This window comes from Dissoconium aciculare (assembly GCF_010015565.1).
Source record: "Dissoconium aciculare CBS 342.82 unplaced genomic scaffold K489scaffold_1, whole genome shotgun sequence".
NCBI classification, from domain to species: domain Eukaryota; kingdom Fungi; phylum Ascomycota; class Dothideomycetes; order Mycosphaerellales; family Dissoconiaceae; genus Dissoconium; species Dissoconium aciculare.
The window spans coordinates 2,231,412-2,247,416 of NW_022984951.1; the positions used below are offsets into that span (position 1 = coordinate 2,231,412).

At 52.3% G+C, this 16,005-nt stretch overlaps 5 protein-coding genes across 5 annotated transcripts; 3 read left to right on the forward strand and 2 right to left on the reverse strand.

The window, feature by feature from the left end:
- Nucleotides 1-486: 486 nt before the first annotated feature.
- On the reverse strand, nucleotides 487-1,395 carry K489DRAFT_386199 (uncharacterized protein; the record flags this gene model as incomplete). Its single annotated transcript, XM_033606205.1, has 2 exons — nucleotides 487-629; nucleotides 663-1,395. The coding sequence occupies 2 exons, from the start codon at nucleotides 1,393-1,395 to the stop codon at nucleotides 487-489; spliced, it is 876 nt and encodes a 291-aa protein (XP_033464738.1).
- A 696-nt stretch (nucleotides 1,396-2,091) lies between these two features.
- On the forward strand, nucleotides 2,092-3,230 carry K489DRAFT_366822 (SAICAR synthase-like protein; the record flags this gene model as incomplete). The annotated part of the gene is made up of 2 exons (XM_033602810.1): nucleotides 2,092-2,341; nucleotides 2,398-3,230. 2 exons carry the CDS (start codon nucleotides 2,092-2,094, stop codon nucleotides 3,228-3,230), a joined length of 1,083 nt encoding a protein of 360 aa, XP_033464739.1.
- Nucleotides 3,231-3,781: 551 nt separating this feature from the next.
- Nucleotides 3,782-6,703, reverse strand: K489DRAFT_310031 (UvrD-helicase-domain-containing protein; the record flags this gene model as incomplete). Its single annotated transcript, XM_033600674.1, has 1 exon — nucleotides 3,782-6,703. The coding sequence occupies one exon, from the start codon at nucleotides 6,701-6,703 to the stop codon at nucleotides 3,782-3,784; it is 2,922 nt and encodes a 973-aa protein (XP_033464740.1).
- Nucleotides 6,704-10,389: 3,686 nt separating this feature from the next.
- K489DRAFT_406367 (ApbA-domain-containing protein) lies at nucleotides 10,390-13,017 on the forward strand (the record flags this gene model as incomplete). The annotated part of the gene is made up of 5 exons (XM_033607243.1): nucleotides 10,390-10,426; nucleotides 10,575-10,695; nucleotides 10,754-10,794; nucleotides 10,850-11,288; nucleotides 11,343-13,017. The coding sequence occupies 5 exons, from the start codon at nucleotides 10,390-10,392 to the stop codon at nucleotides 13,015-13,017; spliced, it is 2,313 nt and encodes a 770-aa protein (XP_033464741.1).
- A 1,748-nt stretch (nucleotides 13,018-14,765) lies between these two features.
- Nucleotides 14,766-15,637, forward strand: K489DRAFT_311580 (phosphoglycerate mutase-like protein; the record flags this gene model as incomplete). Its single annotated transcript, XM_033600793.1, has 2 exons — nucleotides 14,766-15,208; nucleotides 15,319-15,637. The coding sequence occupies 2 exons, from the start codon at nucleotides 14,766-14,768 to the stop codon at nucleotides 15,635-15,637; spliced, it is 762 nt and encodes a 253-aa protein (XP_033464742.1).
- Between the last annotated feature and the right edge of the window lie 368 nt (nucleotides 15,638-16,005).

Sequence of the window (16,005 nt, forward strand, 5' to 3'; positions counted from 1 at the left end):
CGGAATCACGACATCAACGTGGCCGGTAGCTTGGTATATGTGGGCAGCGGTCCCTGTCTTTGTCGTGTCGCTGTTTTTCACCATTGGCTTTCCCTTGGCCAGGAGACAGCTACAAGCTGAATGGCACGCATACGAAGATACGAAGTTCCTACGGCCCAACGCAGATGAATACACCATGCTTGGCGAGGAGCTTCCGGACAATGTTGATGCTCCGAGCCGTCGACCAAGCACTGCGAAACGCAGTGCGCGTCGTTCGAAGCGCTTTAAGCGCCATGCTTATCCTCATCAATGAAAGAAAATCATAGTGGGATGAACGCATTGGGAGCCCCACCCGAAGTGAAGGAGCGATGACTGCTGAGCTCGAGCCGGTCTGAAGACATACGACGCTGGGATTGTTATTTGCTTCGAAAGGCAAAATAAAGCAGACCGAGGTGCTAGGTAGTGAGGCTTGAGTGGGATTTTCGTTATCCTTCCACAATGTATGGTTTAGTTCCCATCATCAGACGCGTCTTCGAGCTGAACCTGTCGCGCATTACCTGCTTCAGTAGAGGGGTAGACGTGATCAATCTCGCTCTCAAACCGTCGTAACTCGGCTTCAAAATCGTCTGCTTTGCCCGTCTTCGCTTTGACTTCGAGATTTGCCTGCATCAACTTGGCCTCACTGTCCGCTTGCTCTGCTGCCTTTTCAGCCGCATAGTATCCTGCGCTTTCGAGCTTCTCGATCTCCTCGGGCTCGAGTAATCGACCCTGTCCCTGCACCAGCTTCTTTTTCTGCGCCACTGTAGATGGCACAAATTTCAACGACTCCTTTGTCAGATCTCGTAGCTGGGGTGCGCTACTGTAGACTGCTTGTGACTCAATGGTCGACACGGGCTTGCTTGGCAGCGTATGGGGCACTCTCTTTCCATCGGGACCTATTTTTGCGTTCGGCTCAAACTTTCGTGCTGTGGAAGGTATCGGTGGAGGCGTATCTCGCGGCATGGGGATATCGCGGACCTCTGGATCAGTGTCGCTCGAATGCGCGTCGTCTTCGTCCCTTCGTCTCTTTCCAAGATTCTGACGACGGTCAATTTGCTCTCGGCGACCGTCTGGTCCATCGCGTCCCTCGCGGCTGGGAAACTTAGGTGCCGAGTCACCCAAGGCTTCTCGCGCACGGCGAATGCCACGAAGATCGCGCTCGAGCTGTGCAAGAGTCTCTTTGTCCTTTGGTCGGAGCACACCTCGATTCTCCAGCTCTTTCAGCTCGTCAATCTGCTTTTGAACACGCTCCGGGTTGCGTCTCGCCAATTTTTCATTGCGTTGACTTTGTATGTTCTGCTTGTTCTTTTTGATCTCTTTCTGTTTCTCGGCCTTGCGCTGCGCCTGCGCAGGATTGATTGACTTTTCTTTAGGCATTGTGTTGGCTCACATCATCTTCGGGGAATTGACTGCGGATCGGTCACCCAAGACGGAATCTCCGGAAGTTGAAAGAAAAGAAGCTTTTGAGCTCAGGCACGGCGCTGGATATTCAGGCGAAGCTTAGAACATTTTGATGACGAAAGCTGCGCGCTACAAAGATTTGGAGGCAAGGGTTGCCGCGACGCGCCGCCGTAAATGCGGGCCTTTACACACCCCGGATTGATGGATCGATGCCGGACCATGCACCGCTTCCAAGGTTCTCTCCATCCTGGAGGTAAAGTCAAATACCTTGGTACACGAGATTACCCAGACAGTAGTACCTCCAAATAGTTCCATCATATGGTATTTAAGCATGACAATTATGAAACAAGACATGTTCAGTCCTTGGCGAACCCTGGCTCAACTTTGCTTCGATTTACTCGGTTGTGTTGAATCATCAGAGTGACGACATTGCTGTGACCAAGAACCTCGTGAGGGAATGCAGCCTCCCACGTGAACATTGTCTACCAACCGCATTCACCGTTCGCAACCCGCGTGCATGGGAACCTTCTCGTTCAATTCCAAGCCCGTATTGACATCTCATTGCGTGTTAAGACCGATTGATTTGTAGAATAGCCCACTGCGTTCCCCGATACACGAGAGCGTCACAACAGACAAGATTACCTACCATACCAAGAAACCACCGACGCAATCATGCCCTCACGTCAAGATGTGATAGCGCAATCTATCACTCACTCAATTCTACATAGCGATGATAAGCCTGGCTCGATCGTTGGACACGTTCCCGCCTTCTTCCATGCGTACTGGCTCACCTTTGATTGCGTGCAGCGCGAATTATTCAAAGCGCTCCGCGGTCTCTGGCAACTCGATGAGCTCAACTACCGTGCAAGCCTCGGGGTCGACGCCGACGGCCGGACACACGATGATGCTTTAGAGTCAATGGGTGAGCCGCATCACTTGCTTCACGCATGCCCCATCTTGTACTGATTCATTCACTAGGGGATATGGGCTTCAGCGGTTCGACGTTCTTCATCGCGAAAGAGAATTACATTGTCAAATCAATACCTCGACGCTTCGAGCATTCCTTCTTCAAAAACGAGCTGCTTCTCCCCTATGCGGACTATATGCGTAACAATCCAAGATCATTGCTGGTTCGGATCACAGATTTCTTACAGTACAGTCACTACAGCATGGGCTCCATGATAGGACTGGCGCCCAGCCATCACATCGTGATGGAGAACATCCAACGAGGCAAATCACTGGATCAACGGCAAGGGAAAGAAGCCGAATGGGAGACCTTTGACCTCAAACCACAGAGCTACTTCTATCCCGAGAGAGACGTGGCTGGAGGCATCCTCGCTTCCGAAGCTACAAAAAGCAAGCTCGCTGACGATTTTGACGACAAAGTTCGACTGACGCTGGATGTCGTAGAGGAGTTTAAATATCAGCTCCAAAAGGACACTGCCTTCCTTGCGAAGCATAACGCGGTGGACTACTCTCTTTTCTTGTTGCGGATACCCCGACCAAATGATGAACAGTCTGCCTCGGGACCTTCAACGACCACATCAAAACCGCCTTACAACCCTCCTGAACCTCAGACGTGGCGTACCGGCATCAAGTCTGCGGATGGGAAGTATGTCTACCGCGCTGTCATTCTCGATTTCTTCTGGTCCAAGCATAAGGTCCATGCCCAGGCTATGACTGGGCTCATCAAAGCCTATAATATCTTTGATCGACAGGGCCCCATGAGCGTGACCACCACGAGTCCCGAATACCGAGCCCGGTTTAGCAAGATGTGTACGGACATGCTGGAAGTGCAGACGGATTCGTAGCACATTGCGCATGATGGTTAAATGACGCCGACGATATGAAGAGTTGACATCAAGATTGCTGTCAACTACGCAATCGCGTTGTCGTTGTAAGGCCACAGCGGAGCGTAGCCGATGGAAAGGTGGTTGGCCAAAGGCTGCTAATGAGCAGACCTCAGGACAGCTGGAAACGACACCATTTCCTGTTGTGTCAAGCAACGATACTGCCGTGCGGATAGGCGCTTGTGGCTCCCTCCCAAATGAGCCATGCCATAGACTTACGCAACCCCTCATGGATGACCGCTGTATGATAGAGCGATATAGAACAGGCTTCGTGACGCTCGATCAAGGCCAGGGGTTCATCTCGCTCAAGTGTCGGGCGCCGTTTGTCTCCACAGAAAACTCGCGCTTCCCATGCTTCGAATTACTTTGCTATCGTATGCTGGGTCAAACCTTATGCCGCTTAGCAATTGTCCTGAGAGATGCATATCTGTTCAAACAACGAATGAATACCGAATGAATCTCAGCTGCGTGAATTTCGCCAGTCTGGCTGATTCTTCAGCGATCGTGTGGCATCAAGGTCTTCGCTTGGGTAACCAACCCTGCAAGCTTCGATTAATGCCAAGAGTCCTTCGTTGTGGTGCAACTTTCTCCATCGAGGTTGTGTGAAAAGTTGATGCAGCTTGAAAACCCTGGGAGCCTGCCACCGGTGCCGGCTTGGGTGCCACAGGCTCGATCGGTCGTTCGTCGAATTCCCGGTTACGGACGGGAGAGCTGGAGAGAAACACGTAACGAGTGTCATCTTGTTTCTGATCAACATCGTCGTTTACTACTATCTGGCGTGGTCTGGGTGCTGTTCGTGGTTTGTGCAGTAGTGGGGCAGACGTCAAGACGGATGAAGTCACTGAGGAATTCGCCAGAAGCGTATTTGTGACGTCCTGTAATGGCGACATCTGACGAGAGTTTTCAACTGCTCGTTGAGGGGGCTGGTGATCTGCGGGAACAACTGCAAGCTTGGACTTCTTCGTGAAAAAACTCGCGATGGTATCGTGGCCTTGCATCTGGCGCTTTTTGCCTTTCGGAGCTTCGATCAATTTCTTCCGCTCAACCGCCTTCTGATCAATTTTTCGCAGCAGTTCTTCCTCTTGTTCCTTCCGAATGTCTTCGTAACGGTCTTTGGCACTTCTAAAGCCAGAGTTAGGGACAAGTGGTGCTGAAGGCAAGCTCTGCGCATCTTCGTTCATCACGGATCTCGCGCTCGTCCAAGCGACTGGTCGATTGATGCTATGCTCCCCTTGAGCAGACCAATCCGTTGAAGCTGCACGCCACTCGCCAGATGAGCCTAAAGGTGGCTCGCCATTGAGCGGCCAGTGATTGTCTTCGTCGTTGTCGAGACCTTTCTTGGCCGCAGCCAGCGAAGCCGCATCTGGTACAATTCGGTGCAAGGTCTCTGACAGCCCAACAACCGCATTTGGTGGCAAAGACGGGCCGTGTTCTTCGCAGAAAGTATGAAACCCAGATTGACTAAGAAATGAGGACAAAGTTGTTTCGCCATGCTGTGAGTTTTGTACAGGACAGCTCAGATAGAGCAATGCTTGTGCTCTGGTCATGGCTACGTACAACAACCTTCTTTCCTCGTCGTTATCTTCTGCGCGTGAGTGTGGAATGGATCCTTCGTAGCATGCCGGGACAAAAACCACAGGCCACTCTAGTCCTTTGGCAGCATGTATCGTCGAGATGGTCACCTGCGGAACTTCTTCCTCTGTTTCTGATCTTTGCTCAGATGCGCTGGCTAGGGCTATGTTCGCCAGAAACATTGCCAGAAAGTCCTCCCTTCCAGATTCGTTCTGATCGATATTTTTGATGACGGGCAGCCTATCAGCTTCCACCAGCTCCATCATTTTCTCGGCGCTGAGGTCCTGGGCTTGAGTCATCAGCTCTTCCACGTTCGCCCACCGTGCTTCGTAAGCCTTCTCATCACCAGCATCCTTGGCCTTGAGATGCTCCTGGAGCGAGATTTTCTGCGAAATTGTCGTTATAAGCTCCACCACTGAGGGCGGAAGCTGTTCCGTACCACAATGCCTTTTTCGTGCTGTCAAGATGACGTTGACGAAGGTGTCCAAGCCCTTCTGGGCGGGTTGGTTCATCTTTATCTTGGTTTGTACGCGACCTTGAGAAATACCGAGCACCAGATCCCACAATGTCGAGCCTTTTGATCGAGCTTCTTCCTGTAGTTTCTTAATTGTCTCTGCACCAATTTTTCTTGAAGGCACGTTGATGATTCTCTCAACAGCCTCATTGTTACTAGGATTGTGAATGACACGAAGATAGTCAATGATGAGCTTGACTTCATAACGATCGTAAAACCGCAGACCACCAACCATGCGGTATGGCACACCAGCGCGACCGAGGGCTGCTTCGATTATGCGTGACAGTGCGCTTGAACGAAGTAGAATTGCAAAATCGCTTGCCAACAACATATTACCGCACATGATTTGAACACGCCTCAACTCCGAGACGAGCCAGTCGGCCTCAGCATAAGCTGATGGTAATTTCCGTAAGACGGGGCGGAAACCAAATTTGTGTGTGGCTTGCAGCTTCTTTTGCGGGCGATTCTCGTCTTGCTCGATCACACTTTGCGCTGCCAGAAGAATCGCGCCAGATGACCGATAGTTGTCTTCCAGATTGACGGTGATGGTTTCCGGCCATTGCACTTTCATTCTGGTCAAATTCTTGATCTCAGCAGACCGGAAACCATAGATACTCTGGTCAGGGTCGCCGACAATGGTGATTGTATTCTTTTGTTGAGCAAAGAGACTCATGAGGTCATATTGAACGTTGTTCGTATCCTGAAACTCGTCAATGAGTACAGCCTGAATGTTCGAAACGCACGCCGGATGTGACTTAAGCAGTTCACAACAGCGCAGCAAAAGATCATCGTAATCAAGCAAGTCTGATTCGGCTAGAGCCGCTTCATATTCGCCGAACAAGGTAAGGAAATCTTGCTGCTCGGCGGTTTTGCTTGCATTGTCTGGTCTATCTGCGATGCTACCCTTCGCCTTCTTTGCAGAGATTCGTCCGAGGACTTGACCAGGCTCGAAAGACAAACCAAGTCGCTTGATGATACGTTTCAAGATAGCTTTAGTGTCTGACGAGTCGGCCACTGTAAAATCCTTAGCTAGTCCAATGTGGTGTCCATAGTGCTTTAGGTAGCGAAGTGCAACAGAATGAAAAGTTCCAAGCAAAATCTGCTTAGACATCTTCTCGCCTACGACGGCCTTTATGCGATCCTTCATCTCTTTGGACGCCTTTACAGTGAATGTGCAGACGATGATGTTCCATGGCTGCAGGTGTTGCTCCACGACCAAGTGGGCAACCCGTGCCGTCAAGGTCTTGGTTTTCCCCGATCCTGGCGGGGCGAGCACCTGCAACACAGAGGCAGACGAAGTGACCGCCTCAAGCTGGGCAGCATTGAGGCCTTTGAGAAAGTTGTCCATGTCGTTAACATCCTGCGGACAAGTCGCGATATTTGCGTTCACGATCGAGACGACGCGACTTCGTGAAGTCGTGTTCATGACGTAAGCAATTGAGGGCACGCGATGTGTGCGTCATCACGTGAGATCAACGCGTAGAATTAATTGGGCGGGAATGAGGACGGGTCCTCGAGTCTTCCACTATCAACTCTCGACCCTGTTCGCAACTTTGGATGAAATAAAGTTTGGCTATTTTCACTACAGTAGCCAGAACGATGGTATTAAGCTCTACTAGATCCAGGATTGAACTGAAATGAAGAATGACAATTATCAACACAACATCTCCTAACCAATTCGACAATTTCAAGCTTTGCCGGGTAAGCACGTAGCAGGAGCAGGGACAACGACGAACGTCGCTAGAACCGTTGTGGTGGCCTAGCTCAACATGGCGTGGTGAGACAACACACGGAAGATTATTCCGCTTCTCGCATGATTTCCTGTCAGAAATTCTGTCCCGGGGGTTGACCCATCCGCAAGCGTGCGAATTTTGGGAGCTTCGGAACTCTGTGCCAAATTGCACACTCGAATGGTTATCGAGAGCAAGCTTGATGACAGCGACAATCCATTCCCGATGCCTTGTGCCTGGTCACATATGTGAAGCTGCTACGCCCCTTGAATTACTACAAACATGCAGGGCCTATGGATATCTTCGCAAAAGCTGGACCTAGAGTCAACGCCCAATAGTGGTACTGCGGCATTTCCCACTCACGCAATGCTCGCGCGATGGCGACGTTGCTCCGTAGATCGCGCCGGGTGTAAGGTATAAGCTGATGTGGGAGCACATTACTTGTCCGACCGTGAGATTGACACCAACATACGCAGTCGGGTGCACGCCCGAGTACTGTGTGATGACGATATACTTCTGAAGCCGCGGCATTGTCGAAACAAGGTAAGTGGAAGTGGATTACCGTTCGTGAAAACCATTCTCGAACATCGGTTATTCACTCGGCTGCCTCTCACGAGGGAGTTGTGTGCAGACTGCGACAGTCCGTTGTATTGTTCCAAGGTTGTTTCTGAATTTAAGCCTCTTTCTGTTGGTGACGTCGCTGACGTTGTCGTACCAGAATCAGCCATAGGTGATCAACATCTGCACCTGAAGATCAACGACTCGGAAACTCGGGGCCACTGCCCCAAAGCTTAGTAAGGGTACGGGACGGTACAGTCCATCCTGTGCCCGCAGTTGGATCAGCCGGGCCATGACAGGCGCTCAACGGTTGGATTAGCGGAGGACCGTCGATGGACCAGGCTCTCGAACGATAAGCATCAACGGCCAGAAAACCCGTTTGGTTGTTTACATATTGTTAAATGCCTCGACCAAAAACCCTCAAACTAGGACGAGACTACAACACGCATATGATACACCAAGAAAAATGATTTGTGCCCGGAGACTGTGATGAAATTTCTTGGAATGGAGTGTTTCAAGATGTTGACCAATGCGCCTAGCCGCATGACTCCTTATAACCTGCAGATTCGATAGATGGGCATGACCCGCATTCGGACGACAATGGGCGCAATAATCGAGTGTGCTCTCTGCTGTTGATGAGACCATGTAGCGATTGGCAAAGGCCTTCTTGATCAGGGGACTCTATCTGACGCGTATAACAAGAAGCGAACTATGTTGCTACACAGGTACTTGCACGAAGTTCGAGGGATTCGACGAGAAATTACTGGTTGGTAGATCGTACCGAACGACGAAGGACACAGGTGCTGGGCTCTAACTAAACGACCCGAGCTGGACAACCGGGGTTTGTCCATACATCAATGAAAATGCCGGCACTTGTTGCTCTCGAGGTCGGAGGGAAGGTCGTTTCCACTACCCGCAAAGGCAATGGGGCTAAAATGCAGCGAACTTTCCAGTAGTCGGCCCTATCGACACAGTACTGTGATTTAGTCACGAGCAGGTTGCATTGAGGCAGTGTATCCACACACGGTACTGTCCATACTTATATACTGTACATACTTGTCTATCCTCGACGGGAAGCGTCCCTACCGGAGTCTGGGCATTATTACACGCACCACTGACATACGAAAGATTTGGATGATATTGATGAATCGGCGAGGATGATGATGATGATGATGATGATGATGATGGGGCCCACGACCGGCAGACCAGAGGCGAAATACCGTACTGTGGCACGCGGCAGCAATCTCTTACCTTCATAGGCTAGGAGGCTGACGTGCATGGCTCGTTTCTATCACAAGTTGGATCCGAAAAGTTCCCAACTAGAGGAAGACATCGGAGATCGCATGCGGGTAGCTTCAACCGTCTGAGATTGTGCGAACTGGAACGGGCAAGAGGCGTGCGACGCTGACACGCTTTCGCTCACCCGTCCAATCCTCTCATCTCTCTCCCCTTCTCGCTCGAGATTGTGAGTCCTCTCCGCCGCCCGGAGTGCTTCTGTTTCCGTCTGTCTGATGCACACACTGCCCACAGCCAATATCCGCGGCAGCCTTTCAGGTCTGCATCGACGAACGATTTTTGTGTTGGTCGGACGGCTGTAACAGGCATCACCACCAGCATTAGCTACTAGGTATATATGCGCAGATCTCACCAGATTGAGGTACGCCATTCCAAGATTTCTCCAATGTGCAGGTCGTATTTTTAAAGTAAATGTACGGGCGCATTGCCCATCTCGTGCGTTCTGTACATGTGCTAGTCAAAGCAGGTTACCAGGTTTCTTATGCCGCGTGGACCATCGGGCACACTCCTCTCTCTCTCATTGCTTTGACTCTTCCTTCTGTATGTACTGCTGCCCGCCTGGGTGTGCTGTCTCTATACCACACACACGCGTATCACGCACGTCCATACGCACCCTCGTCCTTCCTCCTCAACCCATTCGTTTCTCGCGCCCGCCCGCCCACTCGCTGGCTCACACTATTCCAGCAGCGACGACACGCAGGCTTTCTCTTTGCCTCGCTCACTCACCCGAAACACACCTCCAGCTGCAATCGATTTGTGGGCAGCAGGAACTTTCTCGCGTGTGGAGGCAGTGACATTCCACCCGCATCAAGCCCGCCATCAGCAGCTTTCCTCCGTCACGACTATTTCCATCGCCCGCTTTTCGTCACCAACACTCCTCCACCATCACCATCAGCACCTCTCCAACACGCCTGTCCTGAACCAATAGCTGTTGGGCTGAAGTCTGCAGGAGATGGGCTTTTTTTGATCGCTCCCGGCCTAAGCGCGACGCCTCTCTCTTTCTCACCTCGACCGCACCAAGTGATTTTACACTTCGCTGTCGCTGTTTCTACATCCGCCTCTTGCCTGCACGTGTGACTGGAGTCCAAACAACAACTCTGAGACTGCAGAGCACTATTCGACTTGCATCATCCGTCATCTCACCACACTCGCTTTGTCTTCCACGGCCTGTGGAGCTCGTCGTACATTCGTTTTCGGCCTCTTTTCACACCGAGCGCCTACTATATCTTGAGCTGCACCATTAACTTACGAGCGCGACACAGTGACGCCGCCAGCAGTCAGCTTTGCGCCAGTTCTGCAACCTAGGTCGTATTCACGCCACACAGCTAGAGCCTCATTCCGACGAGTACCCATTTGAGCGCCTTTCTTTGCAACTCTCCTCAGCACGTCGCTCATCTCGCCGCCGTCATCGACGACAGTGCGACGCTGCACTACATTCACAGATACTGCAATGCCTCCATCTACACCGCGTTTGCGGATTTTATCAGGTGCGTCGACCACCCGAGCATGATGGACGTACGGGAACGATCCGGAAAGAGCTATTCGTCGCTTCTTTCATCGTGGTGGACAGGCGTTATGCCGGACAATCATAAAATCCTATCTCGTGCGAAGTGCTGACAAAATCTCTTGTTCCAGTCGGCGGCAATGCGGTTTCCGCGTTCCTGTCATGGCGCCTTTCTGCTACCCAAGCCTGCGACGTGACTTTGGTCTGGAAGAATGGGTTTGACATGGTGAGGCAGTACGGCGTGTCATTCAAGTAAGATCTATATTGGCATCTACTGTTCCAAAATGTGCGCTAATTTTTGCTCGCACAGGTCTGACAAGTTTGGAAATGAACGATTTAAACCACGGCATGGTAAGAGATCATGGATTGGGGATCCTCAAGACAGAGATACTAATCGAACTCAAAGTGGTGCCATCTCCCGAAGACGCTGCCGGCGTTTCGCGCGCCTCCTACGACTATGTCATTCTCTGCGTCAAGGCCTTGCCGGATATCTACGACCTTGCTTCCATCATCGAATCAGTTGTTGCCCCACAGCATACCTGCATCCTCGTCAACACGACCCATACATTTGGTGTTGAGTCATACTTGGAGCAGCGCTTTCCAACCAATGTCGTTCTTTCTCTAATCTCATGTGTGGAGATCTCGCAGCTCGGTGCTAGCGAGTTCGAGCACAAAGGCGCCTCTGACCTCTGGGTTGGCGCCGCAAACAAGAACCCAGCCATTCCCGCATCCATCCAGAACGACATGGCGGAAGCGCTGTCGATGACGCTCAGATCTGGAGACGTCAACTGCGTGGTTTCACCTAACATCAAACAATTGCAATACGAGCGAATGATCGGGTATGTGTAGCAGATGAAGTACACCACGGGGATGGACAAGACTGACACTACCTGCTCTAGACCAATCGCGTTTCACCCCACCAGTGTGATCTTCGAAACATCTTCGCACGCCGAGCTTCTCGAGAAGACTGGCGCGCGGGCGCTCATCAAGGGCATCATCGACGAACTGCTTGCCATTGCAAAAGCACAAGGATGTCAGCTTCCAACAGGGTTTGCAGAAAAGACGATGGAGCAAATGATAGCACCCGCGACCGCAAACAGTGTCATGTATCAGGATTTCCTGAGCCGAAGGCCTATGGAAGTGGAAACGTATCTCGGCTCGCCGGTGAAGGTTGCGCAGGAGCTTGGTGTATCTTCACCGCGCCTCGAAACACTATACGCATTACTACACAATGTGAACACCCTGAATCAATCAAGGCCTCAGCAGTCGGTACCTGCGCCGGCTCCTCCACCACACCACACTGGCGTCCGAATGTCATCATTGCCGGCTATGTCAAAAGGCGCGCCATACATGAATGGGAACGGCGGGCCGCCACCTCAGGCACGAGGAAGCCGGCCGAGCAGCCGCGCTCCCTCATTGGCAGGTGGGCCTCCTCCTCCTGGACGACGAGGACCACCCCCGATGAACGGAGGGTATCCTGGTCCGCGTATGAATGGTCACGGACATCCTAATCGAGGACCGCATCAACAGATGTCGAGACGGGGCTCGTTCGAAGGGAACGATCTGGAGGAGTTCAGCCATCTTGTGCTCTACAACAATCTCGCAGACGATTACGATGGCGTGAACGCGTCATCTGGTGACCTCGCACTGAGAGAACGCGAGATCGCCTTGCGTCAGAAGGAGCTCGCACTCCGAGAACGAGAGCTGAACATCAGACAATCAAGAGGCGGGAGACCATCTATGCCTCGCGGCGGTGGAGGCTATGATGACGATGATGAGGACGGAGAGGACTTCTTTGATCCCATGACGGTTCCTCACGTCAGCGCTGCAGATGCCGATAACCTTGACATGATGAGTGTCACCTCGAGGCGGACCAGGAAGATGCCCAGCAGTGGCCAACTTCGCGGCAACCCAGAGATGATGGGCGGGCCCGGTTACAAATCTCGTAACCCAGCAAGACGGCCTCCCGTGAAGAATCGCACAAGCGCAACCATCATAAATGAGATTCCGAATCTGCGCGAAGAGCTGATGAATAACCCACTGGTGGGATACTCATCAGATCGCTACGCTAACGTGGACCGGATGAATATGGGACAGGAATCTCGAACCAATTCACTCACTGCTGAGCGACTCAGTGAGCTACAACATAACGGCACGCCAGGCAACTTCGGCCCTGGCGGATATCCAGCGAATCGTCGCGGGAGTCATTCGCCCGGAAATCCCCTGGGCATGAATGGACGCCCACCATCTCAGCGTCCATCGCCGCCGAACGGCTATCCACCAGGGCCCAACGGCAGACCGAGCCCGCCAGGAGGCCTCAGGCAACCAATGCCTCGTCACATGTCGGGTCCAGCGAACATTGGTCCCGCGCATCAGATCGAGCAACACAATGGGGTGAGCAACTTGTACCCGCCCAAAAGCGGACCGCCTCCGCAAGTACGCAGTCTGACAGGTTCTGCAAGCGCTAGCGCGGGGAGTGGTGATAGCAACCGATCCGCACGACTCGACTCTGAGCCATCTGCGCATAGCTCAAGCAGCAGTCTAGGCCCACGACCACCGATTCCCGTTCGCTAGATCCGCTCCTCTAGCAACACAAGACAGCTCGATCCCTTTGCCGAGATGTGCATGCCAAACCCGTATCAAGACGAGCATGCACATTGACAAAGTGCGACTGCTATTTGGCTAGATCGATACTCGCTACTTTGTTGCACCGACAAGCAATACGCAGGCTCATATGGCACTCTCCAGCCTTGTGCTCGCCAGCTGAAGGACAGGCGAACATTCATTTCTCTCGCAGGTCTACCTACCTGCAGTGACGACTACAACACGCTTTCTTGCAGCGCTTTACGACTATTGTCTTCATCACGGAATAGATGGACACGAACCGTGTCATATCTTTTCCAATTATTTGTGCATTGACTTTTCTGTCATCTTTTGTCTTTTTGTTCCCTTTGTACCTCCATATTCGGAAACGGCATCAGACAGCTTCGCATCCTCGTACATACTCGGATTCTACGGAATATGGTGTTCTTCGAACTTACCACGAAATAATTAATCGCTTCTATCCGGCGAGCAGCGCAAGTTGCTCCAATTGGTCCCACTCGAAACGCTGTCAACAATAGAGCTCTCTCGCTGCGACCGATCCTCAGGGCCATGGGCAATGTTATCAGCCAGACGCGCAGCAGCTACGGAATTGAAATTCCATCGTTGGACTGAGTGTTGGACATGGTTTCAGCTTGCGGCGCACCATTGTGTCCCGGCATTGCTATTCACGATCGTCTGATCTGAACGTCAACAAGTCCGATTGAAGTTTTAAGTCCATACGCCTTGCTGCGTGTAGAGACGCGTTCGCCTGGTACAGGACGGCTTCGATCAGTCCCCCGAGTGTCTTCCGGCGACAGACTGATCTCAGACAGTTGCATGCTGTATTGGCGAGCGCCTGTCGTATCTATGCCATCAGCTCAAAGCGTCGCCGCTCCCCCTTGTATCGCAGTCCCACTATTGTAGCTTAGAGTGTTCACCAATACACAGAATAATTTAGGCAGATCAGTTTACCGGTATTGAAGTTCTACGAATCGAGTTTTATCACGTGGTGACCCGCATCGATGCAAAGATTCTGTACTTGATCTCACCCTGAATCCGCCAGCACGGATGCCACGTCCAAGTGGTCGCCAACGCCGAGCTCTATTGCTTACTCTGCATTTGGCTGTCACATTTCTTCAGGTCGTAGTCACGTCGGGGGCAAAGCTTGCTGATACTTCACCGCGGAAAGGCCAAACGATGAGAGTCAATTACCTACAGCCAGAGATTCCCCCACGTGCTCCGACGTTGCACCTCGCGAGTACGCGCACTAAGACCAGCTCAAGTCGATGGATGTGCTGGTGTGCGAGTGTTGAACGCTCAGAAGTTGACTCCGTTGCGATGCTTTGTAGCTGGCAACCCTAACCACTGCGATGCGCGCCCCACCGAACATGCTTGAGGGGTTGATGGCTCTCGACAGTATTTATTGCCGTGCTGGTCGTCGCTTCACATGCAGCTACTCGTACACGCGTAGTGTGCTGCCGGCCAGGCCGAATATGATATCATGCAGGGTTCAATGTTACTGTATATAACTTGAGCCAATGTGCCAGAATGACAGGCGACTTCGCGACACACACGAGAGCAATTTGAATCTGGCTGGCAGCTTGCGCCTCACATAGCTCCTTCACATTCAACTGCTTCATTTCCATTCCTAATGGTCATAGGTCGAACACGGTCGCTGCTACTCATCACGTTTAAATTCTTCTTCAAGTCCACGAGCTCGTCGAGATCCCACACACATCATGACCACTCCTCGAGTTTTCATCATCCGCCATGGCGAAACTGAATGGTCACTGAATGGCCGACACACTGGCACCAGCGATATACCCTTGACTGAGGCTGGCGAGGCCCGGATCCGTGCCACCGGTCGAGCTCTGATCGGCGACGACCGCCTCGTCGTACCGCGCAACCTCGCCCACATCTACGTATCGCCGCGCAAGCGTGCCCAGCGGACATTGGAGCTTCTCGGACTGGGCTGCACAGCGCCGATGCCGTGGGCCGCGCACGGCGAGGCGATTCTTGACACGCCTCATTCGACCGATGCGCGGATCGAGATCGATGAGCGGGTGTGCGAGTGGGATTATGGCGAGTACGAGGGCGTGACGAGCAAGGAGATCCACAAGATGAGGGCAGAGAAGGGTGAATCGGTGTGGAACATCTGGCGAGATGGATGTCCAGGTGGAGAGTAAGTCCTACCTCTCGCTTGGCCAACAGAGCAGCGAAAAAGATTTGCGTCTCAAGCCGCCTCAACAATGCGGGTCAAACAATGCAATCCGAACTCACATCCATATGCAGATCACCACAAGAGATCACCGAGCGCCTCGACGCCATCATCGCCGACATCAGACGACGGTTCCACGCCGATGCCATCGGGAAGCCAAAGAGCGAAATCAAGAGACCATACGATGTCTTGATCGTCGCCCACGGCCACATCCTACGTGCTCTAGCGGGCCGCTGGGTGAATAAAGACATCGCTGACAATCCGAGCCTCATCTTGGAGGCAGGAGGAGTGGGCACGTTGAGCTACGAGCACCATAGTTTGGAGGAGCCGGCGATCCTTCTAGGTGGCGCTTTCATGTCTGATATTGCGAAGACAAACGAGGATGGGAAATGATCACGGATCATGGTCAGCTGGCGGTTCAGTTCGGAGAATGAAGCTCGCGTCATTTGTGAACGGGCCGGAGAAGTAGTGACGGATGCTTTGCCTGTGCCTTGATACCCTTTGGCATACCAGAGCCGGGATGTGAGTCCAATGCGACGATCGCGCACGACAAGAACGTGAATGGGAAAGCTTCGAGTGGAGCATCGCGCCGATATACAGATACAATAGAGCTCTGGGATGTCTTGATTGCTAAGTTGAATAACCAGCATTCTCGAAGAGGACACTGCGCGCGGAACAAAGTGCCAACGGACCTCGGACCGACTACCTAGGCAATGCACCCCAGTTTTCTAAGCTTTACTACCCCGGCTGTTCTCCCCCAA